General features: G+C 48.9%; 6 protein-coding genes across 6 annotated transcripts; 3 read left to right on the top strand and 3 right to left on the bottom strand.

The window, feature by feature from the left end:
* Window positions 1–2,487: 2,487 nt before the first annotated feature.
* KVR01_013833 (uncharacterized protein) lies at window positions 2,488–3,822 on the bottom strand (the record flags this gene model as incomplete). Its single annotated transcript, XM_044793300.1, has 4 exons — window positions 2,488–2,742; window positions 3,003–3,532; window positions 3,589–3,672; window positions 3,732–3,822. The coding sequence occupies 4 exons, from the start codon at window positions 3,820–3,822 to the stop codon at window positions 2,488–2,490; spliced, it is 960 nt and encodes a 319-aa protein (XP_044637177.1).
* A 2,305-nt stretch (window positions 3,823–6,127) lies between these two features.
* KVR01_013840 (uncharacterized protein) lies at window positions 6,128–8,337 on the top strand. The gene has a single exon (XM_044783416.1). The coding sequence runs from the start codon at window positions 6,380–6,382 to the stop codon at window positions 8,141–8,143; it is 1,764 nt and encodes a 587-aa protein (XP_044637184.1). The 5' UTR covers window positions 6,128–6,379; the 3' UTR covers window positions 8,144–8,337.
* A 384-nt stretch (window positions 8,338–8,721) lies between these two features.
* On the top strand, window positions 8,722–9,769 carry KVR01_013832 (uncharacterized protein; the record flags this gene model as incomplete). The annotated part of the gene is made up of 2 exons (XM_044791908.1): window positions 8,722–9,079; window positions 9,144–9,769. The coding sequence occupies 2 exons, from the start codon at window positions 8,722–8,724 to the stop codon at window positions 9,767–9,769; spliced, it is 984 nt and encodes a 327-aa protein (XP_044637176.1).
* Window positions 9,770–11,364: 1,595 nt separating this feature from the next.
* Window positions 11,365–12,288, top strand: KVR01_013824 (uncharacterized protein; the record flags this gene model as incomplete). Its single annotated transcript, XM_044782166.1, has 2 exons — window positions 11,365–12,146; window positions 12,222–12,288. The coding sequence occupies 2 exons, from the start codon at window positions 11,365–11,367 to the stop codon at window positions 12,286–12,288; spliced, it is 849 nt and encodes a 282-aa protein (XP_044637168.1).
* A 148-nt stretch (window positions 12,289–12,436) lies between these two features.
* On the bottom strand, window positions 12,437–14,084 carry KVR01_013821 (uncharacterized protein; the record flags this gene model as incomplete). Its single annotated transcript, XM_044791898.1, has 3 exons — window positions 12,437–12,999; window positions 13,056–13,773; window positions 13,854–14,084. The coding sequence occupies 3 exons, from the start codon at window positions 14,082–14,084 to the stop codon at window positions 12,437–12,439; spliced, it is 1,512 nt and encodes a 503-aa protein (XP_044637165.1).
* Window positions 14,085–16,615: 2,531 nt separating this feature from the next.
* Window positions 16,616–18,284, bottom strand: KVR01_013834 (uncharacterized protein; the record flags this gene model as incomplete). The annotated part of the gene is made up of 4 exons (XM_044794994.1): window positions 16,616–16,994; window positions 17,050–17,287; window positions 17,390–17,926; window positions 17,993–18,284. 4 exons carry the CDS (start codon window positions 18,282–18,284, stop codon window positions 16,616–16,618), a joined length of 1,446 nt encoding a protein of 481 aa, XP_044637178.1.
* Window positions 18,285–21,019: the final 2,735 nt, after the last annotated feature.

The raw sequence follows: 21,019 nt of genomic DNA, 5'->3' as shown, positions 1-21,019 counted from the left end.
CTACTTCAGTTCTTATGGAACTCAACCTGTATTGATGGCTGACATTTTCATCAACCCTCTCGCAAAGTCACTCGTCGGTCGGACTCGCTGGATTAAATTCTTCTATCATCGTGCTCTTCCTATTCATCAACCGAAGAATATTGAAACGCCATGGCAGTCCATTTTCGTTTATTCCTTGCATTGTTAGGACTGCTGTCTCTTCGTTCTTTAGCTACATCTCGAGTTCTTGAGCGTCAGCAAAGTGCAGACAGCATCCCAGCCTTGTGGAAAACGATCCCCGATCAAGAGATTGACGGGCCGAGCAGCTATTCTACTCATCTTGAGAATATCGGTGCCAATACTGTCTCAGAATCTCACATTGTCACAACAGCAGGAACGGAAATTGTTGTCAAAGCGACTTCGGGGCAGCCATTTTTCATCAGCCTCGCAAACTTCGGGGAGACCCTCGGAAACAATGCCAAAGTAACAACTAGCCCCGCAGTGAACTGGGTCTCGTTGGATTGCAAGGAGAGGGCAATCACCGGTCTCGTGCCCAGCAACTACCCAGAAGGCCTTGTCACGATAAGCCTGACGGTGCAATTGTCCATCGCTGGAACAGTTGTTCAGCAAGAATTCTGTTTGGTCCTCGATATTTGTCAGCCTGCAGGGACCAGCGTCAGTACTGCAAATTCCATTCCAACTTCCCCAGCAGGGCCCGCAAGCTCAGGCAATTCTGTCCTACCGACTTCACCCACGACAGCTGCCTCGCCTCCCACGACCACGACTAGCGCAATAATCTTGCCTACTGACGCTCCTGGCACCTCAACGACGACCACGTCAACAGCCTCAAGGACAATTCCAACATCCTTCCCGACTGCAACCGTGACACAGGGGCAACCCTTCGGTATCGGATTTGATCCTTACTACAGGTACTCACCCGGGGATGTCGTCGGCTCATCCTCAACGAATCCGCAGGTCGACTGGATCCGTCTCGATCAGCCCCCGCCATTCAGAGCTCAAAGACTTATTGGGAATGTGCCTGCAACACAGCCCTTGGGTCCGATAGCAGTGACGCTTTCGATTTATGGACGCGGTCCAGACGTCCAAGGCCAGTACACCCTCACATTCACTGTCTTTGTGGTCGCCGGTACCACAAACACGCCCCCATAGCTCCGCTGCCGTACGGGAAAATCCATTGAGGCACCGTTGGAAAAAAGACACATTCAGTATTGCTACTATCTGGTTAACAATGAAGAATGCAAGACAACAAGACTGCTGGTGACACATGACAGAAAGCGGTGTCCCCAGCCTCGCAAACTGCAGGCATACTATAGTTCAGGGTAGCTTGCTATAAGCTGGATAACCAGTCAACAAGCACAAGAGCAATGACAATGAAAATCAGTCAATGATAGAAATTCAAGAGACAGGCTCCAAGCCACATAAACAGATGCAGTCCATTAATTTGAATAACAAAATCTAAGAAGTAAGCCTCTTTACGGGTGGATTATGTATGGGTACCTAATGGACGTGGGTGCGGCTGGTCGGCGCGGCTGGTGAGCCCGGGAATAATACGGACCTAACACACATGACAATCCAGGTGTCCAGACTCTTCCAGTACAACAAACACGTCCTTGGCATGCTCGCTCAATAGCTAGACATGCTATTGTGGCTTCTAAACAAGTGTAAAAATAGGATATTCCGTACACCAGCCAGGAGTCTATCCAAGTATCTTGGGAGTATCAAAACACAAGAGTAAGAGTAGCAAAAGGGTCTGGCCGGGGATTGAACCCGGGACCTCGCGCAATGAGTGATTAGGGTGTTCCCTAAGCGCGAATCATACCACTAGACCACCAGACCAGGTGTTGTTGTTGAATTCCAGGAAAATCTTGGTATATATATAGCAACTGCCACGCGAAAACGGCATTCACATGTGTAACAAAATGCTTTGCCCATCAATTTTAGTCCTCATACTTGTAAATAGCCAGCCTGAGGGCAAATGAGCCACCCTGACTGCTTTGAGATCGGAATGTGGGGGGTGTGTCGGCCTGGAAGACTGTCCCGGAGACAGCAAATTTCTGTGTGGTTCCGCGCATGTCACGTGCACGCAATAGCACAGTTGCTACCATATCACAAGCTTACCTACAATCAGATCAGATCTTATTGATTCTTAAGTGACTACATCAAACCTGTTTTCCCATAATATGCTCTTTTATGCTCTTCCATACAAGATGACTTGGCCACATTATGGATCAGCAAAATCCATCTGTCAGAAGAGAGTTGAGGATTTCAATTGAGTTCTACACCTGCTATATTATTCATCGTTTTCAAGACAAGGGGTCTTCCTGCACAGCCTGGCAGCCACACATCTTACACAGCAACCCAGAAGGGCGGGGACCAGACATGCCACTTCTTGCTGCGCTACCTGTGCAACAACAACCGAAAAAATTATCCTCGCACAAGGCTACCTAGGTAGTTATGGTGGTTTTCCACCTGTTTCAGACCCGTTGATTATAGTATCATCAGTCCTGCGCAGAAAGCGGGTGCAACTGCAAAAAGAAGGATGTTGACAGCTGCATCTAGAGTGGCTCCACCGACTTGAACTGGGGCCGATGGTGAGGCGCCACCTGAAGTATCTGTCGCACTTGGGCTGGCGGGATTACCCGTACCATTTGTTGCAGTTGCATTCGAGCCCCCCGCCGGCGGCGATGCTGGGGGCGTAGCGGGCTCGTACTTGTCGCAGACCGCTCCCTCTGCCAGAGGACACTGTAGAAGCCAAGTCAGCATCATCGTGATATGATCATATTGTGAAAGAACCCGGCAGGCTTGGGTAAACAAGCTCTTCAACTTGTACTGTTCTCTGAAGAAGCGACAGCGGCCAAAGAGACACAAGACTTGACAGATCATGACCGTTGTTGTGGTGGTCTAAGTTAGTCCACGGGTGGTATGATTCGCGCTTAGGGAACACCCTAATCACTCATTGCGCGAGGTCAAACAAGAAAAGTCAAAGCAAAGAAAACACCTACTGTCTCCTCAATGCAGATGGAGTGCAACTGCGGGCCCTGCTCCTTGATAGCGGTAGCTGGGGGCAGACATCTATGGTTGAATAGTTTGTCAAGCGCATCAGCCACGGCGGTGATATCGTCATTAGTCACACCGAAGGACGACGCAGCAAGTCCAACCTGCTGGATGAAGTATGAGACCTCATAGTGATTCAGGTCCATGAACTTGTGCACCTTGTACTGGGATGCAATGCCGTCGTACGCGGGGAAGCCTGGCATGCCGTAAGTCGTACAGCCTAGGAGAGAGCCGAAGAATGCGTATAGATGAGTGAGAAGGAAGTATTGGTTCGAGGTTTCGGAGTTGGCTGGCAAGTTCATCTTGAGCGGCTCGGCGCCACCACCGTCCAGGTTGTTGACAGCTACACCGGAAGATCCGCCGCGATTCGACGAGGCCATGGACCCATCGAAATATGGCAATAGATTGACATCCACCCCTTCGAATTTGCCTGGGGCAAGGATACCAGGAACAGCGATGCCAACATTCGGCATCGTATCTGTTGAAAGGGGTGTCAGAGTATCAACTCCAGCTCAGCCACGTCTTCTTACTCACAGTTACCAATCACCACAGTGTTGACAAGGACTGTCAGCAGTGTCAACTGGTTCTCGGCGGTGTTCTCTTTCAAAATCGCTTTCGCTGATGCTGCCATTAGCCCTGCTACAGATCCCAAAGTGTAGGTGCAGAGTGTTGCATACTGTAATAGTCGCACATGGGGACGTCAGCCGGCCGTTGGGCAGAGACTGCTGAGGTTGCCGACAAGGCCACGAGAATCTTCTTGCCCTGCATATTGATGATTGGTGATGTGCGATGGATAGGTCACAAATTCAGCAAGTTACGAGAGGAAAATGGTTTGTGGCAAACTCGTCGTCCTCAAGTCAGTATTTGAAATGGATATATCGACACGACGCTTAGAAAAGGACCCCAGGCACAGTTAGACGTCAGCTCAAGCAATGAGCCGCTCATTGTCGAGGCGTGCCAATCACTTCTCAGACATAATAAAATTAACCTCGATTCTATTCGTAATTGATTGAATGAACACGGATTGTTCGGTCATTTGCCACCGGAACCCACGATATCCGGGGACCGTGTTCTGCCGTTTCCACTGCTGTACAATGTGTTGATCACGGCATTATTTGAAGTCTTTGCCTTGGAATCGCTCACCTCTGCCGCTTCCACAGCCGTGGACAAGCGAACTGAATTACCATTCCCCTGACAAGGTAAAATAAAATCATGACTAACGCTGTAATGGGTTGGTCCGCTTGCCAGTTCGCGCATCACGCGTGCGACTGGGATGACGATCTCCGCGCGGATAGCCTCGCTTCCGGGGCTAACGCCAATAAAGTTGTTGATGGCGGCGCCCAAAGGCACCCACCTACCTGTAAACCAGTCAAGGTTCGAGAATTAACAAAGCTCAAGGGGAGATCCATACCTGAAGATGTCTACTGGGCTTTGCCTATTTTATGAAGGTGCTTCCCCTCCCTCCCATTCTCCATGCCCAAGGATGCTTCTACGGAAGCAGATCAAGTGGCCACCATAAGCCTTCGAGGTAATAAAAACCCAGACAGGACCAAATAGATGTGTTGAAAAACCTTATTAGCACTTGAGATGGTACATAATACAGGCTCCCATTCCCGGCTGAGAGGCTCTAAGCCTGCGCCTGAATCGGATAGGCCACGCCTCCGTGGAAGGCATACGGGTGATACGCCATATTCAGGTTCATAGATTTTCCTTACAATGGTAGAGAGAAGCGAGGAGGGGATTGTTTACTGTTGACTCGGGTATTTATAAGCGCTCACGACGGTTGGTTCGTGTGGGTCTGTGATTGATGCTGATTGAGACCTATTGGTCCAGCCTCGCGCCTTTACCTATGTACCTAGGTACAAGTGTAGCTGGATAGTGGATTGATCCTCTCGAAGATATCCATGTCTGGAGTAATTCTTACTTTTTTCAGTACTCACTTAAGCGAGCGGCCTGGGTCTCTTCGGTATCAACAACCTTGGAAGCTACTTGAGTGCCTAAGTAGGTACCTATGTAAGCTTTCAACTCCCGTGGAACCTGTGGACTCCCACTTCTAGTACTACCCATATCTTCGTTGGATGGTTCCCTAGCAGTTGTCCATGAGGGAGTACGCGATTCTCGATGAACAATCGACCGCTGCTGAGATTTTTCAAATTAATATGCAACACTTCCAATCACAAGGCTGTAAATTAATTACATCATACTGCAGTTGTGTTTGGCTCTACGTAGTCACGGTACGGTACTTATATACTTCTAGGAATAACCGATCCCTTCAAATTGGTTGTTTTGGCCGGGCGGCAGAGTGTGGGACCTAGCAGTCGCGGTCCCGTTGCACACCGGTGCCCCTAGTAGGCGATATCGTAAGTATCTCATTCAGCATGCGTCTAGGACAACCTGAACAAGGCCGAAAGAGAATGAAGACAGGGTGCAGAGTGAGCCCAAGCAGCACAGAACAGTAAATCCTTAGATATATTGTTCTATTACTGGGTAAGGAACACAAAACCATCACAGTTAGTGGACATTGCTCTGGTCCATGGATAGCTTCAAAGATGATGTGAGCTCCACGGATGTGTTAATAGTGGTCTGAGGAATTCCTATGAGCGGCGTATCTTGTTGGGCAGTAGCAAACAGACTCGTCCAAACGTTGACGTAGGTAAATTGCGATGAAGATGTCAATGAAGGGGGCTTAGAATGATAACCTGGGGAAGTTTGTGTCGGTGAAGAGGCCAGACAGTTTTCAGCGTCGCTGCTTTACAACGTTGCCAAAAAGATATCGACAGGTCAGATTGTCCCAGAGTTTCTTGGAGAATATTTGCACATGCAGTCTTGTGTATTTGGGAGCTGTGATAGGTAAGTACCTAGGTACTTAAGTACATCAACAGGAAAGAGCAGCAGTGTACCGTACCGGTGTGTCAATCGGGGATAGCCTGAGCGGTGAGGATGATGTAATCTCAACGGCCCCCAAAAGGCCCCATGGTTCCCTCCCAGGGCCCTTGTCCCAGCTTACAATTGGCTGTTGGCCCACCTAGGGCCTGGGCTGTGCTCGACCCCTCTCTCCACCACGCCCAAGGAAGCCTGGGAAGGCGCCCCGGGGCAGGTATTGATGTGGGCGTCTCAGCTAAGACTGGACGGCAGCCCTTAGCCGAGTCCAACGCTGCCAGACTCGTGGCGGGGCCAAAAGACGGGACTCTGAGTTGTTATTCACTCCCTCTTCTCTCTCATCACCAGGGACACGTAGCTGTCAGACTCAACCGCGGTCCCGATCTCATTCTCGCCTGCAAACCCTCCAGCGCAGTCTGCAATCCTGCATCCTGCATCCTGCATCATGGCTGAAGCCATAACCTCGACCCTGGCCAGCCTGAACCCCTTCGCCAGGAAGGGCACCTCTCCAGAGGATGACGAGAACGGCGAGGAAGTCGACAACACCACGATCGCCGGTGGCGGCCACAGCGCTCGCCAGACAGAGGTGACTCAGCACCAGCTACGAGTCAGCGGTGCGCTCAAGTCATTCTTGCTTGAGCAGGGCGTGCTCAGCAAGCACGACCTCAAGGGTGACACAGACGAGGTACAGAGTGCGGCTCTGCACGCGCTGGTCAAGAAGCCGCACATCAACGTTCCACCGCAGGTCACCGACAGGTCGCACCCGCTGCCCGAGTACTTTATCAGCTCAAGCCACAACACGTATCTCTTGGCACACCAGCTGTTTGGCACCTCGTCCGCCTCGGCCTACGAGACTGCACTGAAGGCAGGCGCCCGGTGTGTCGAGATCGATGCCTGGGATGGAGACGAGGACAAGGACGAGCCAAAGGTCACCCACGGCTACACCCTTGTGTCTCACATCCCTTTCCGCCAGGTCTGCGAGACCATCCGGGATGTCGTCGACCAGGAGGCCAAGGAGGCCGTCAACGAGCAGGGCTACCGCGCAGCGCCAATCATGATCTCCCTTGAGAACCACTGCGATGCCCACGGCCAGAAGCGGCTGGTCGACATTATGAAAGAGGTCTGGGGCCATCGCCTGCTGAGCAAGGCCATCCGAGAGAAGGGCCACCAGGAGCAAGAGGGCGGTGACCACGTGACCCTGGAGGAGCTCGGCTCCAAGATTGTCGTCATTGTCGAGTTCCATCTGGAAGGGGAGAAGGACTCTGAATCCAGCACCAGTGACGAATCGTCCGATGATGAGAGCAAGGAGGCCCGCAAGAAGTACAAGGAGAAGAAGAAGACCACCGGCGCAGGTGTCATCATACCAGAGCTTGCCGAGCTCGGCGTCTACGCCCAGTCGGTCAAGCCTGTCGACAACTCGTGGTTCGAGCAGCCGCAGATGAACAACGGCCCACATCACCATCTCATCAACGTCTCCGAGACCGGGCTACTGAAGCTCATGCCCGAGTTCAACCAGAACATCGCCAAGCACAACGCGCACCACCTCATGCGAGTGTTTCCCAAGGGGACTCGGATTTCGTCCAAGAACCTCAAGCCTGTACCTTTCTGGGGTAATGGTGCTCAGATATGCGCGCTGAATTGGCAGACTTTTGGCATCAGCATGCAGCTGAACGAGGCGCTGTTCTCAGGCACCGACGGATTTGTGCTCAAGCCCGCGGCTCTCCGAAGCGGCGGCGACGGCAGCGTCACCACCGGGCAGAAGAGGCGTCTCCGTGTCCACGTCGCCGGAGCCACCGACCTGCCACTGGCAAAGGGCAAGGAGGCCGACGACATCAAGCCGTACGTGACTGCGTCACTCATCCACCCTCTTGATTCCAAGAATGATGACACTACGGCGAACAAGAAGAGGACTGCGTCATACAAGCAGCACAAGCTCACGGGGTTCCTGCATCGTGGGGAAAATCCCCCCACGACCGAGCCAGTATGGGATGAGACGCTCGAGTGGGAGTACGAAGACAGCGAGCTGGCCTTCCTGAGGATCCTGATCAAGAGCGAGGACTCGTTTTCTGTCAATCCGATCCTTGCGCTTACCACGGTGCGGCTGCTCTATGCTACGCCCGGCTGGAGCTTTATCCGCCTGCTCGATCTGAAGGGACGGGAGACAAAGTCATCACTGCTGGTCAAATTTGATATCCAGAACGCTGATTAGGGCGCGAGAAGAGAGGGACCCTGCAGCCCAAGACATCATGCATGCAAAAGCGGACCCAGTGGCTCGAGGCTTCAGAGTTGGCTTCTACTGCTTTTCCTAATTGGTTTTCAGAGTTACAATATAAATGTGAACCTTCTGACCACCCCTGTGCTATTTTGTTAACAATTGAAGAAACAAGATGCTGTCACCTGCTAGCCAAGACACGAGGCCTATGATGTCCCGTATTTCTCCTTCTGGAAATGACAGGTGAATTCCACAAATCACGTCTTTAAAGCCCTGGTCCTCTCCCCGGAATATACCCCAGAAGCCGGTGTGATGGTCGCGCTAGGAAGCAGCTGTGGGGTCTTTGCGAACAGGGCCAGGCCCCTCATGAATGAATCGCCATTGATGCGCTCGAATAAGCTTGCAGCCTTCCATGAGGTGCTCAACCCGCTGCTGGGTATGCTTTTCTGCATTGCCGTCTTGGCGATGTTGACAAGTTCCGCTTCGGGCGTATAAATACAACGCGTGTGACGAACCGACAAACACTTGTGTAGCAGCTGGTTTATTGGGCTCGATTGTCAAGGGACCGGGACAAGATGCATTTCTTTGAAAAGATTACAGCTCTCTTGAGTCTCTTTGTCTGCCTGTTCAGCTTTTCTGATGCCTATACCAACCCAATCCGTAACCCAGGCGGCTCTGACCCCTTCCTAGTCTACACCGGCGGTTACTACTATTTACTCACCACGTCTTGGAACGATGTTCAGATCTCCCGAGCAACCAGTATAGATGGTCTCAAGTCGGCCACCAAGAAGGTCGTATATTCAACGTCCACGACATCGCGTTGCTGCAATGTGTGGGCTCCTGAGGTTCACTACCTAGGTGGAGCTTGGTATATCTACTACACTGCAGGTACCAGTGCGAACCTCGACGGACAGAGACTTCATGTTCTCAAGGGTAAGCTTGCCTAGCTCTTAACCTATATCTTGCATCTCCCCGGCCGATGCTGACACAGGAGAAGGTGGTGCTACACCTTGGGACACATACAGCTACGCTGGTCAGCTGACAAACGAGTGGTCTATCGACGGCTCTGTCCTTCGCTTCAACAACTATGGCAACTGGCTCATGTTCTCGTGCTTCCACGGGGTTCAGTATCAGTCCATATGCATCCAGAAGCTCTCGGACAGCTACACGTCGCTCACGGGCTCGATCTATGTCATTTCCCAGCCGACTCTCGCCTTTGAGCGCAACGGCACGCCCGTCAACGAGGCCCCCGCCGCACTGTACTTCAACGGCAAGACCCACATCGCTTATGCCGCGTCCTACTGCTGGACGGCCAACTACTGCATAGGACTGCTCACGTGGGATGGGACCACCGCGCCGTACCTCGCCAGCGCTTGGAGCAAGAACAGTGGGTGTGTCTTCTCGAGTGCCAATGGAAACTACGGCCCCGCGAGTAATGGGTTCTTCCAGAGCCCGGACACCAAGCAGACGTGGCTCGTGTATCATGCAACTAGCAATTCGGCTGGCGCGTGTGATGATTCGAGGTATACGATGGTGCAGCCTTTGACTGCGAACAGTAATGGGGGTCCGAACTTTGGGATCCCGGCCCCGTTCTCGCAGTCTTACAACGAACCTTCTGCGTAAATGTGGTCTTCGCAACGCGAATGGGTTGCGCGCATGGTGCTTTCTGGACATCCAAATGGCTACAGTTCAGTCCGTAGATATCAATCCATTTCAAACTTCCATTCCACTGATATTATTCACACCCTTGAGCTCCCTTTGCGGCCCCGGTACCTTAGTTAGATTGTTGACACACCTTTGTAAATACGCTTACTTGGCTTCAGCGTTGCGTAGGTTGTTTACTACAGCTTGAAATTTTTTAAACCATCAGACATGAAAGTAGTCGTCTTGCCGAGTTCCGGTAGGCTAGCAGGTAAAGTCGTTGGAATATAACACCAGACGCTACCAAACGCGTATTTCTTTACAAAACCGGGGTTTAAAATATGGCCTCTATCAACGTTTACTGTTAGGGTACTGGAGGGATATGTGGTAGAGCACAAGATATATGACGGGCAACTCGTCGGGACTGTAGAGCAGACAGGTACCGGAACACCCGACCACGACAGCACCACCCAGGCTGGTCTGGAACTTCATGCTCGAATTGTAGAATCTGAATTGAGTTTTGTACTAGTAGTCCTCAATCGTATGTTGACAACCGGTAGATGATAGCTAACAGGTCTTGGCTTTTACGGCGCCCCTTCCGGTCGACGTATTTTCATGAAGTTTCCAGTGTTGTAAATTAGCTTTGGAGTAATTCTTGCGATCTTCCATTTTCCACCAACCTTGATGAAACGATGCTCCACATAGCTGCGGTGGTCACTTGTCTCCGAGACGCCTTCTTGAGCAGCGTGGTTCACGTCACTATCCCGGCGACCATGAGAAACCAGCTGTTGCCACTCGACCACAATCTCCTCTTCTGACACATTTTTGAAGTAAGGAAGTCCAAGCATGTGCTGGGTTACCAAAGGCTTCAGCCCGAGGTGCTCGGGTGACAGCCATTCATTGGCAAATTCGGGCCCCGAGTATCTTTTCTCCCCCCAGCTTGGGACTATGAGAGAGTAGTCAATAATGACAGAGTCTGCCAGTGCGGCAGTTAACCTTTTAATGTCCTGACTCTTTTGTTAGCGGAGAGCGTGTGTGAGAGGGACAGGACATTGCTTACTTTTTTATCGTACCCGTCTGCCCACGTCCTAGCTGTTTGAAGTACTGCAATGTAGTCCGAAAACTTCAGGTTCTCAGGGATGTAGATCTCGAACTCCATATTTGATTCTCAGCTTCTGCAGATGGGACTCAAAAAAGTGGTAAACACGTCAATACGGTACTAATAACGCGAGATTTAAGCCACATCGCATGAGGTGATGTCCAGCTCGAGGAGAAGGAGTCCGGTAAAGCCAAGTAGCACATTTCTTGGCGGGTATTCCGGCCGGAACTCCGCCCCCGCGCGGATTGTCCGAAGTAGACCACACATGGAACGGCATGGCGGCGCCATAGCGCTCGGATGGTTAGCCTATGAGCCAGGTGAATATCGGCTCCGGACAGCGGCAGATGCCCAGCTGTCCAGACCCTTGAGTTCGCTGTTCAGCATCTGACTCTCATCAGGTCGTGCTAGCAGACTCACTTTCAAATTTTTAAAAAGGAACGTTCGGATTTTGATACTGGCAACGCTGACAGCACCCATCATGGCGCCACCACCCTCACCGTTCACGCTCCGAACCGGCATCTACAGAGCAATCGATCCCATGGTTCTTGGCGGGTCCCTGAAGGGCCAGAATGCACTCGTAACTGGGTCTGGTCGTGGCATCGGTCGCTACATTGCCATTGCATTGGCACAGGCTGGGGCCAACGTTTGCGTGACCGGGCGCACTACAAGCCAGGTTGAGGCCACTGTTGCAGAAATACAGTCGATTAGGGGACGGGGAGACAAGGAGTCAGAAGCTACTGGGAAAGTAGTTGGCATCGTCGCAGACATACTCGACCGCAAAGACCAACAACGCCTGCTCAATGAATTTCGGTTAAAGCTAGGCCCCGTTGACATTCTAATCTGTAACGCCGGATCCAACGCCTTCCAGCCTTTCCACCTCACGGACCCGGGCGAATGGTGGGATATTCTGGAGCTGAACTTACGCGCACCGGTAGAGCTTACGAGACTCGCGTTACCGGAAATGAGGGAGCGGAACTCAGGCACGATTATCTACACGAGCAGTCGGGCTGCAGCACCTGACCTGAATCTTCCGTGGACGACTGCATACAATTGTGCGAAGACAGGCGTCACGAAATTTGCCGGGACCCTGCAGGTTGAACTGGACCAGCTATCTGCAATGGAGGGTCGGAAAAGCGGAATTTCAATTTTCAGCATACACCCTGGCGAGATCGAGACGGACTTGCACCAGACAGCATATCCCGAGAAGACGAAGGTGGAGGCACCATATGTGATCGAACATATGGCAGAGATCAGCAAGCGGCGACCTCATTTCGAAGGCGAGCTACCGGCATGGACGTGTGTATGGCTATGTACAGATGAGGCGGCTCCTCTAAGGGGGAGATTCGTTGATTGTACAAGGGATGTTCAAGAGCAATCCCAAGCAGTGGGAAAGAAAATATGAGAATTAGTTTTGCGAATTAATTGTTTCCGTTGCACTAGCAGATAAAATTAAGATAAATTCCAACAAACTGAACATGATGCCTCGGTGTTTGCAGGCTGCGTCGGAACTGAACGTTTGTCTCAAGTCGAAGACACAACTGTCAAATTATTCAGTGGACCGCTCCCTTCTGCTTTTCTCTGGCCTCCGACTCCTCCAAAGCTGACTCGATATGGTTGTTCATTCTCACGGACACACTTTCCAGAAAACAAGCAGCTACAGCGTTCGCAGCGACGATCACAGCAATGGCGATCCACACGTATTTCCAGCTGTAAACGTTTGCGTCTGTCAGAGCGCCAAGAATGCTGGGAATGAGCGACGCTGACAGCCCCGGTACATGTTCCAAGGCGCTGGGATCTCCAGCTTGCAGAGCCGACAATGTGTCCGGCAAAAGGTCAATTTTTCCGGCGCGTCCCAAGACCGCACCCACGTCTCCCGGTAGACGGTCTGCCATCTTGTTGTTATAAATCGCCGTGAAGATGGTGATGCCGATGATTCCTCCCAGTGCACGACATGAGACACTGAAGGTGCCTGCGGTTCCTAGGAGAAAGGAGGGCACTGAAAGGGCAAGCGCTACGATGGGGATGACTGTAGTTACAGCGGTGCCGATTCCAAACATTGCCGAGAAGGCGTAGGCCCAGCTCAGCCGTGAAGGGTTAAGCATTGCCATGAGGCCTAATAATATTGTGTCAGCTGTTGCGACTGCTCCTATACGTGCCTTGGGGGCTTACCAGTGAACAAGGCACACCATAGCAGGGCAGCTACAAGCATGGTTCTGTATGACTTGGTACGGGCCATCACGGCCCCAGCAGGAATGCAACCAAAAGCCGATGTCGCCAGATAAGGCGTTAGTACCAGGCTGATACGTACTGGATCAGTCGTGAAAAGAGTCGGAATTTCTTGTGCGAACAAAACGTTCACACCGAGGAGAAGCATGCCGTCAATGACACAAACGAAGATCAAAATAGCAAAGTTGCGGGACTGGAAGAGCCGGTGGTCCAGGATACCCTCGGTTACGACCAGCCATTCGTAGGCACCAAACAAGCATAGCCCACCACAACCTGCGATCAGGGTTGCGAGGACCTGAGGCGAGTCCCAGGCATACGTCGTTCCTCCCCAGGTCACACCAATTATAATGGATGCAAGGGAGGCAGTGAAGACGAGTATGCCAATATAGTCGACTTTCGCAAGGAGTTCTTGCAGCCGGGCCCCTTGGCGACGCAAACCGGGAGGTGGCGGGTGGTAGAAGAGAGTGACAAGCAGAAAAGTGATCCCATAGAATATCGCGTTGAGGTAGTATGACCATCGCCAAGTATGGAACTTGACGAAGGCGCCAGCGCCTACTGTTCCTCCGATGACAGCCACGCTGGCAAGAAACTGCCCGAAGCCCATAGTCCACGGGCGGAGTCTGTTCGGCGTGACTTCTTGGGCGGAGGGGGTCCCCATGATCTATGGATGGATGCCATCGTTAGCTCTGTCGTCTTGTATTCAGACCCGCGGAACTTCATCGTCATAAGCATTCAACGTACACATCCAGCATTCGCAAGACCCGTCAGAACATTGCCGCCGATGATAGTCGTAGTCTTCTGGGCTGATCCCGAGATACATGACCCCACAACACCAAATATGGCGGCGACGATGATGATCCATCTCTTTCCAAATCGGTCTCCCAGAGACCCAAGCACTGGTCCAAATGCCAGAGTTACCAGGAAGTTGGCGTTGGCTATCCAGGAGGCATCTTTCGCATCGCCGAGGCTCATGACTTGGAAGCGTATAATTGTATTAGTCTGGCCACCGAGCTCAGTCAGAGAATATCCAAATTTAGCAGTCTTACGTGCTCATAAGGTTTAGCATAGTCTGTTGAAAATGAAGTGTACTGACGGTATTCGAAATTGCGGCACACGCGTTTGCCATGGACAAGGCCATAATGGCCATCAGAGTCCGCCAGCCGACTTGATAACCACCTGTTGGTTCATCCTCCGGCACATGGACTCCATTGTGCTCCTGCGGTATCGCTGTCTCCAAATGAGACGTCTCCGAGTGTGTCTTCGCCATGGCAAGGTAGGATGTGCTGATCACCACGTGTGTGTTTGAAGCGATAAATAGATAGATACATAGATATTTGGACTTGGGGCTTTAACTTCTAATATGAGGAGATCGATTTCTGTTTGCTATGGCCAAAGAGGACGACCCCGCTTAATGATCCTCATATTGTCCCTTCCTTTCGCCGCATTAGAACACAAGCTCCTCTTGAGTGGATTCCTTCCTGGTGCCATGTTGCAACGGTGTGGTAGGAGGATGCAGCACCTGATGCCCCTAGACTGCACTGGTGTCAACTGGTACAGCGCTACGGAAAACCCGACAGTCTGGCTCGGAAGCATCCGAAATGACCTAAATGCTAAGACTCACGCCACATACGTTTTATGTTTGGGGATTGGAACCGAAACCACACTAACACTTATACAAAGGATCCTGATCGACTGCCCACTGGTAATTGGGATCGTTCCATCCATATTTTCAGCATGCTGGACCCAGGGCCCCGGCCCAGCGTTGAGCCAGTCGTTCCATGCAACAATCTAGTTCGTTTTGGGTGACAAGGATTGGTTGAATAGTTGTACCACATTGAACACACTGTAGTATAAGTCAGTGGACCGGTCTGCGCACATCCCCACTAACGCACATTTTTCTTTAACTATATAATATATTATTATTAATTCTATGTAAGTTTTATAATTTTAAATTAAATATATATTATAAATATATTTAAAATCTATATAGTAATATAGTTTTTTTTAATATAAATAATATTCTTTATAATAATAAATTAAAATATATAGAATTTATATTTTTATTAATAAATCAATCTATTTAAATATTTAAAATAAATAAATTACTTTATTAAAATCTTTATTTATTATTTATATATATAAATACTTTTTTAAAAGAAAGAATAAGTAAATATTTTTAAAAGAATTATTTAAAGTTAGAAATTCCTTTTTTAAAGTTTCCTTACTTAATATAAAAGTATTTTTAAAAACTTTAAATTATTATAAAAAGTAAGTTTTAAAAATATTTATTATTTATTATATAAATAATATCTATTAAAAATATTAAAATTAAAATTAAAGAGTTTCTATTTATAGAAAATTAATAGAATTAATTATTAAAGATTTAAAAAGTGGAGTGAATTTCACTTATTTTACTCCACGTTTTTAAAATCTTTAATAATTAATTCTAATAAATTTCTATAAATAAAAACTTTAAAAATATATATAAATATTATAATAATATATATTTTTATAATAAAACTTATATTATTATTTAATTTAATTAAGTTAAAAATTAAAGTTTAATATTTTAACTAATTTCTATATTAATTATTAGTTATTAAGTTAATATAAAAAATATTAAACTTTAATAATTTATTTCTAATTTATAATAACACTTATTAATAATCTAAATTTTTTTCTAATATAAATGAAAAATCTAGTTTTTAATAGTATTAAATTTATTTATATAGTACTTTTATAGAATTAAATAAAGTATGGTGAAAATCAACCGTTTTGGTGGGAAATGTGTGTGCGTTGGTGGGGATGTGCGCAGACCGGTCCACTGACTTATGTAACTAAGAAATTGACTCGCCAGTTGCTCTCTCTTCCTAGCGAGGGAGCGCAAATTTGGTGGAGTTCAGATTGGCAACAGTGTGAGGAGGGAACTTTGGCCTGCTACTTCAAGTGGAACAGGCGGGTTTCCTTGGGGATTTGTCCGGGAACCGCAAATGTTCAATGAAGAGGAATCAGACTGATTACGTGGTTTAATTCTTAATCTATTTATATTCTAATGTTGTACAGTTCTTTCATACGGTAGTTCTGTCTGCACTTTTCTTAGCATTATGTATTTCTAAAGCAAAAATGCTGGGTCTTAAGCGTTTACTACTGTATGAAGGCGCTACATAGTAGTTTTATATGTATGCGGATTGGAAACGAAACCACTACCTCCAGCCTCGTTTTAAGCTGGATGGGTAAGGGCAGCTCGAGTTACTATAGTCTAGATTAGTGTCGAAAGGAGCTGTATTGTGCGAGGCTACTACTTAGGTACTATTGGCAGTGTGGTTTCATTCCAGGGTTTATTGCTGGGTCTTTGAGCTATTATGAAGTGACTCCATATTCTGGAGCATATATATGGATTAAATAAAACCGGAACCGCGTATTTGTATACGTGTGATACCGCTGAAGTACCAAATCGTGGAGGCTCTCGAGTCGGATCCGGAATATTGGTCACCCAAGATTTCTCATGCTTGCTGGTCCCCATCCCCTCTCACTGCAACACCTTCAACCACCTCCCCGTCATAGTCGTCATCGCTGTCTTTTATACCAGTCATCTTTGCGACCACTTTGGCCGCATAACAATCCCCACAAACGTTGACTGCCGTCCTGAAACGATCCAAAAACCAGTCGATGGCTATCACGACGGCAAACATCTCTGAGATCTCAATATTTATGGCCTCGCAGATCATAACCGTGAGAACGAGTGAGGAGCTGGGAATTGGCGCAGCCCCGATGGTTGCCAGCGTCGAGAGCAACATGACGATCACATACTGTGCTCCGTCGAGGGTCTTCCCTTGGGTAGCAGCCATAAATGTTACCACAACAGGGAAATAAATGGCAGTTCTGTGCGAGATTAGTTCAGGAATGACTTGAAAATAACCCACGGGGCCTCACTCACCCATCCATGTTGACGAGACATCCAACTGGTACTGTGAACTTGGTCACAATCATCGGAACACCTTGCGCAATCGTCGTCTTCATGGTTACTGGCAGTGTAGCAGCCGAGCTCGCAGAACCCCAAGCAGTCATCCAGGCTGGCGAAATGCGCAGGAAAAAGGTATAAGGGTTCTCCTTTACTAGAACAGCATAGATGATTGATAAGGTAATGAACATGTGAATGAACATTCCCGACAGTGCTGTCATATGTAAGTCAGCTGCTGATGATCATAGGGGCATGTTTCTTGAACTATTTCAAGACTCGGTCGGTCACATGAAACGTGGAAAGGTATAATACTAACCGGCTCCGATCAACACGCCAAGGTTCTGGCCAATCTCTGAAATATCCAGACGGAACATGTTGGGTAGGATGAGGAAGAAGACACCGATCGGGGCGAGCTTGATAAGGAAGGTTATGATCTTGATAACCATCTCCTCGATCTCTTTGACAACCCTCAGGATGGGACTGTCGCGCTTCAGGAGGCAGCCCACGATGATACTGATCACCATCACACTCAGCAAGACGTCGTCAGCCAAGGCCTTGAAGATGTTTTGAGGTATCAGTGTCTCGAATAGTAGGACTACAGCTTCATGAGGCTCGCTGGGGGCATCGTCGGTATCGAGACCAGAATCGGCTTCTCCGCTTGCTTCGCCTCCCACGTTAACCATTAGACGGCGCCAGCCAAGGGCAACAGTCAAGATCGAGAACACAATAGCAATAATCGTGGTGATAAGGTAATAACCCAGAGTCCATTTCGCAATGAGTGCGCCATTTCCGCTTCCCAGATCACGGAGCGACTGGATCGCTAGGATGAGAGAGGTGATAATCAGAGGCAGCACTACGCAGCGGCTATCAGTATGATTGATGGAAACGGTCTTGTTTCTGGGCGGAGGTATATACTTACCAGTAGCCCTCAATGCTCTGAGCCAAGTTGTCCCTGGAATCTCAAGGATCTCAGGACAAGCCCTTGGAATGGTGTCGACGTCGACGGTGCTGGAAACAGCAAGGCCAATGCCGATGGCTACTATTGCAGCGATGACAATCTGAGCGGCCGACCCAGGCTCCTTGACTGGGTGCCACCAAGCATTCTTGGGCTCGACTATTGGGGTTGTTGGGACATCTTGGACGTCGACTGAGCGTGACGAGTCTGTCCGCCAGGTCTCACGAGTCTCCCCAGTCTCAATTTCCTTGCCCATTTCTCGGCTGCAAAGCTGTAGAATTGAACGAAACAATGAAATCAATTCGGAAGTGATCAGTGCGGACAAGAGTAAACGTCTCATCCATGAACTTGTGATCTGTTCCGGTTCTTGTCTTATTATCTGAATTAAGGTGGCGCACCTTCACCGGTGTTGACCGATATCCCCCCCTCCACAGTCAAAATCCCGGTAGGAAGCTGGGCGCCAACTGTCTAAGAGGTTGATAAGATGCATCGCTTGAGATCGAGTGGACGATAGGCAGCCAAGTGAAGCCAATGGCCCTCGTCAAGCTTGAGCATGTCTTCCAAGGCTGGGCGAGATATCGCCACCTATTTCAGCTTCCGAAACGAGTTCTCCCTGAGCACACCGCCAAGTAGCTTCCAGACCTCGTGCCCTTCAATCGCGTTCTTGGCCTTGTTCCCAACAGTGCGGTCCTGGGGATCCTGCCAGATAACTGGTAATGACCACCACCTTGCTTTCTCTGGGCGTGATGTTCTCGATTTTTCCTTTTCTTGTCTGTTTGCCAAGGCCACACTCGGGATGAACGACTTCTCCACTTCCAAGACAATTGCCCAGGCTGATAACGACGCTTAGGTATGGGCTACCTGACACCAACAAGGCGGCCAAGGCTTGGACTCCCCGAACTCTAAATAACATACCTTAAATGAATTTTCTTGGCCATCTATTGTATTCTCTCTATAATGTTACTGGCATTATGCTTTTTCTTTTGAAAATGCTGGGTATTGAGCGTTTGCCACTATGGGAAGGTGCCACATAATATGTTTTATATACAGCGCGCAAGCATCCCAGAGTTTTCCCTGTCCTTGAGAACTTGATTGGCCAGGGTTAGCTGTGAGGTAGTTGCCACCCAGCCTCTCTGCTAAAAGTACTTTCGAGCAAACAGTGGGTACTTTCCAGGATTCTTGTAGATCTGTAGACGGCGGCCAAATGAGGAGGAGAGGTACTGCTAACTAACTCCATGTACTTGCAAGGAAAACTTCGGGATGCTTGTGCGCTGTACTTAGGGATTAGAAACGAACCGCCGCACCTACTTTCATGCCCATCAAGCTTCACGGAGGAAAGCTGCTTAAAGAAACATTGTGCAGCACTGACTGGTCTCTCTCTCAACTTGATTGCCTTTGTCTGCAATGGTAAATATTTAAGTAATTATCGGGCGACACAACCAAGGTCCCCCTCAAGAGAAGCACGTGCATGAACAAGGGGTCAAGGTAGTCAGACACTGTAAGCAGGTCATATCCTTGTGCCGTCTTTGCCGTTCAAAACCATGCCGATCCTGATAAGAGATGACGTTTCTCACTGTCATTTGCCCCGCCAAGTTGCAGCCAGAAAATAGGCAAAGGTGACTTTATACAAGTTTGTGGGCTGTGTGGGTGTCACAAGTTGCACCGCTGCGCTATTAGTGAATAGTATAAAAGTGAGACCCGCTTTGCTATAGGTACTTAGTGTGATATTGTGACAATTGGACTGTGACAAGGATGGATGATTCGTGGAGCCATGGCCTGGTGATGAATGCAGGTGCCTGGGTGCTGGTACAGCCCCTTTTTTCGGCTGTGGTAATGCAGGGACATGCGTGAAGAAATGCTCAAATATACAAGTAAAGACTTGTAGCTTGCTTGCCTTCCACACAGCAGAGATGAATCTGGTGGAGAAGTGAGGCAGAAGTGGATCATCGAACCAGTACTCCGACTACCAGTAATTTTGTTTCTGATCCCCAAAAATATTGAACATACGTAGCACCTTCAACAATAGTAAATGCTCAACACCTAGAGTTTCGAGGAAAGGACAATGACAATCACAATACAGAGAGAATACAATACGTCTGTGGAGTATGTGACTTCAGAGTGTTTACCACTGTCTGAAGGCGCCATGTATGTTTTCGGATGTATGCAGAATAATAAAAGCGAAACCAGACAACCAGTTAATTCTTTTGGGTACTTTCTTAATGAAGTCCTGACAATCGGGAATTTGGATTGGCCGGGGTAACTTCCAACTTGTCTACCATTTCCATGGCTAAAAGCCCATCCAACCACACATTTGCCTTGTTGGTAGTTACCTAGGCAGGTATGCCATTATGTACATTACCATACTCTCCATTATTCAGGGAGATAGCTTACCCGCTGGGTACCAGCATATGATAGAGTCTTCCGTGCGTTCTACATCATTCGTTCATGAGCCTCATGAGATCATTGCCACAATAACATTATCACATCTGGTTTCAGGTGGGGCCAGGAATTCTCAAGATGATCATGGTCCCAACAATGGCAACTAGAGAAGTGGCCAATATCAGCAATCACATGTCTTATGCGGCCATCCAAAAAGATTGTATAGTACCGCGCGTTTTCTTGACCTTTCCATGGGCTGATTGTGGCAGCGACGTTCTGACGCGCGAAATTAATGCGGGCCACGACAATAAACAATGAAATGTTTGCTGATGTCAGGGTTCCATGCCTGAGGTCTACACGGCACAATCGATAGCGGAACAGTGGTTTTCAAGTAAGACATTTTCTTTGTTGTGTTGTGCAAACAGCAAACGGCGGGCTAACGCACCACGTCTGCATCAGTGATATACTTAAGTACCATCCCGTCTTGTTCAATGTTTCTTACTAAAGGATCATTTGATTCTGAGATTCATATTCGCTGCGACAACCATCCACAACTATTGCCAAAGAAGAACCACTGCTCGTTGATGCCACGAACTGAGCCGAGCTTCCGAA

The sequence above is a fragment of the Diaporthe batatas genome (assembly GCF_019321695.1).
Source record: "Diaporthe batatas strain CRI 302-4 chromosome Unknown Contig00034, whole genome shotgun sequence".
Classification (NCBI taxonomy): Eukaryota; Fungi; Ascomycota; class Sordariomycetes; order Diaporthales; family Diaporthaceae; genus Diaporthe; species Diaporthe batatas.
This window is presented reverse-complemented; position numbering and strand designations above follow the sequence as displayed.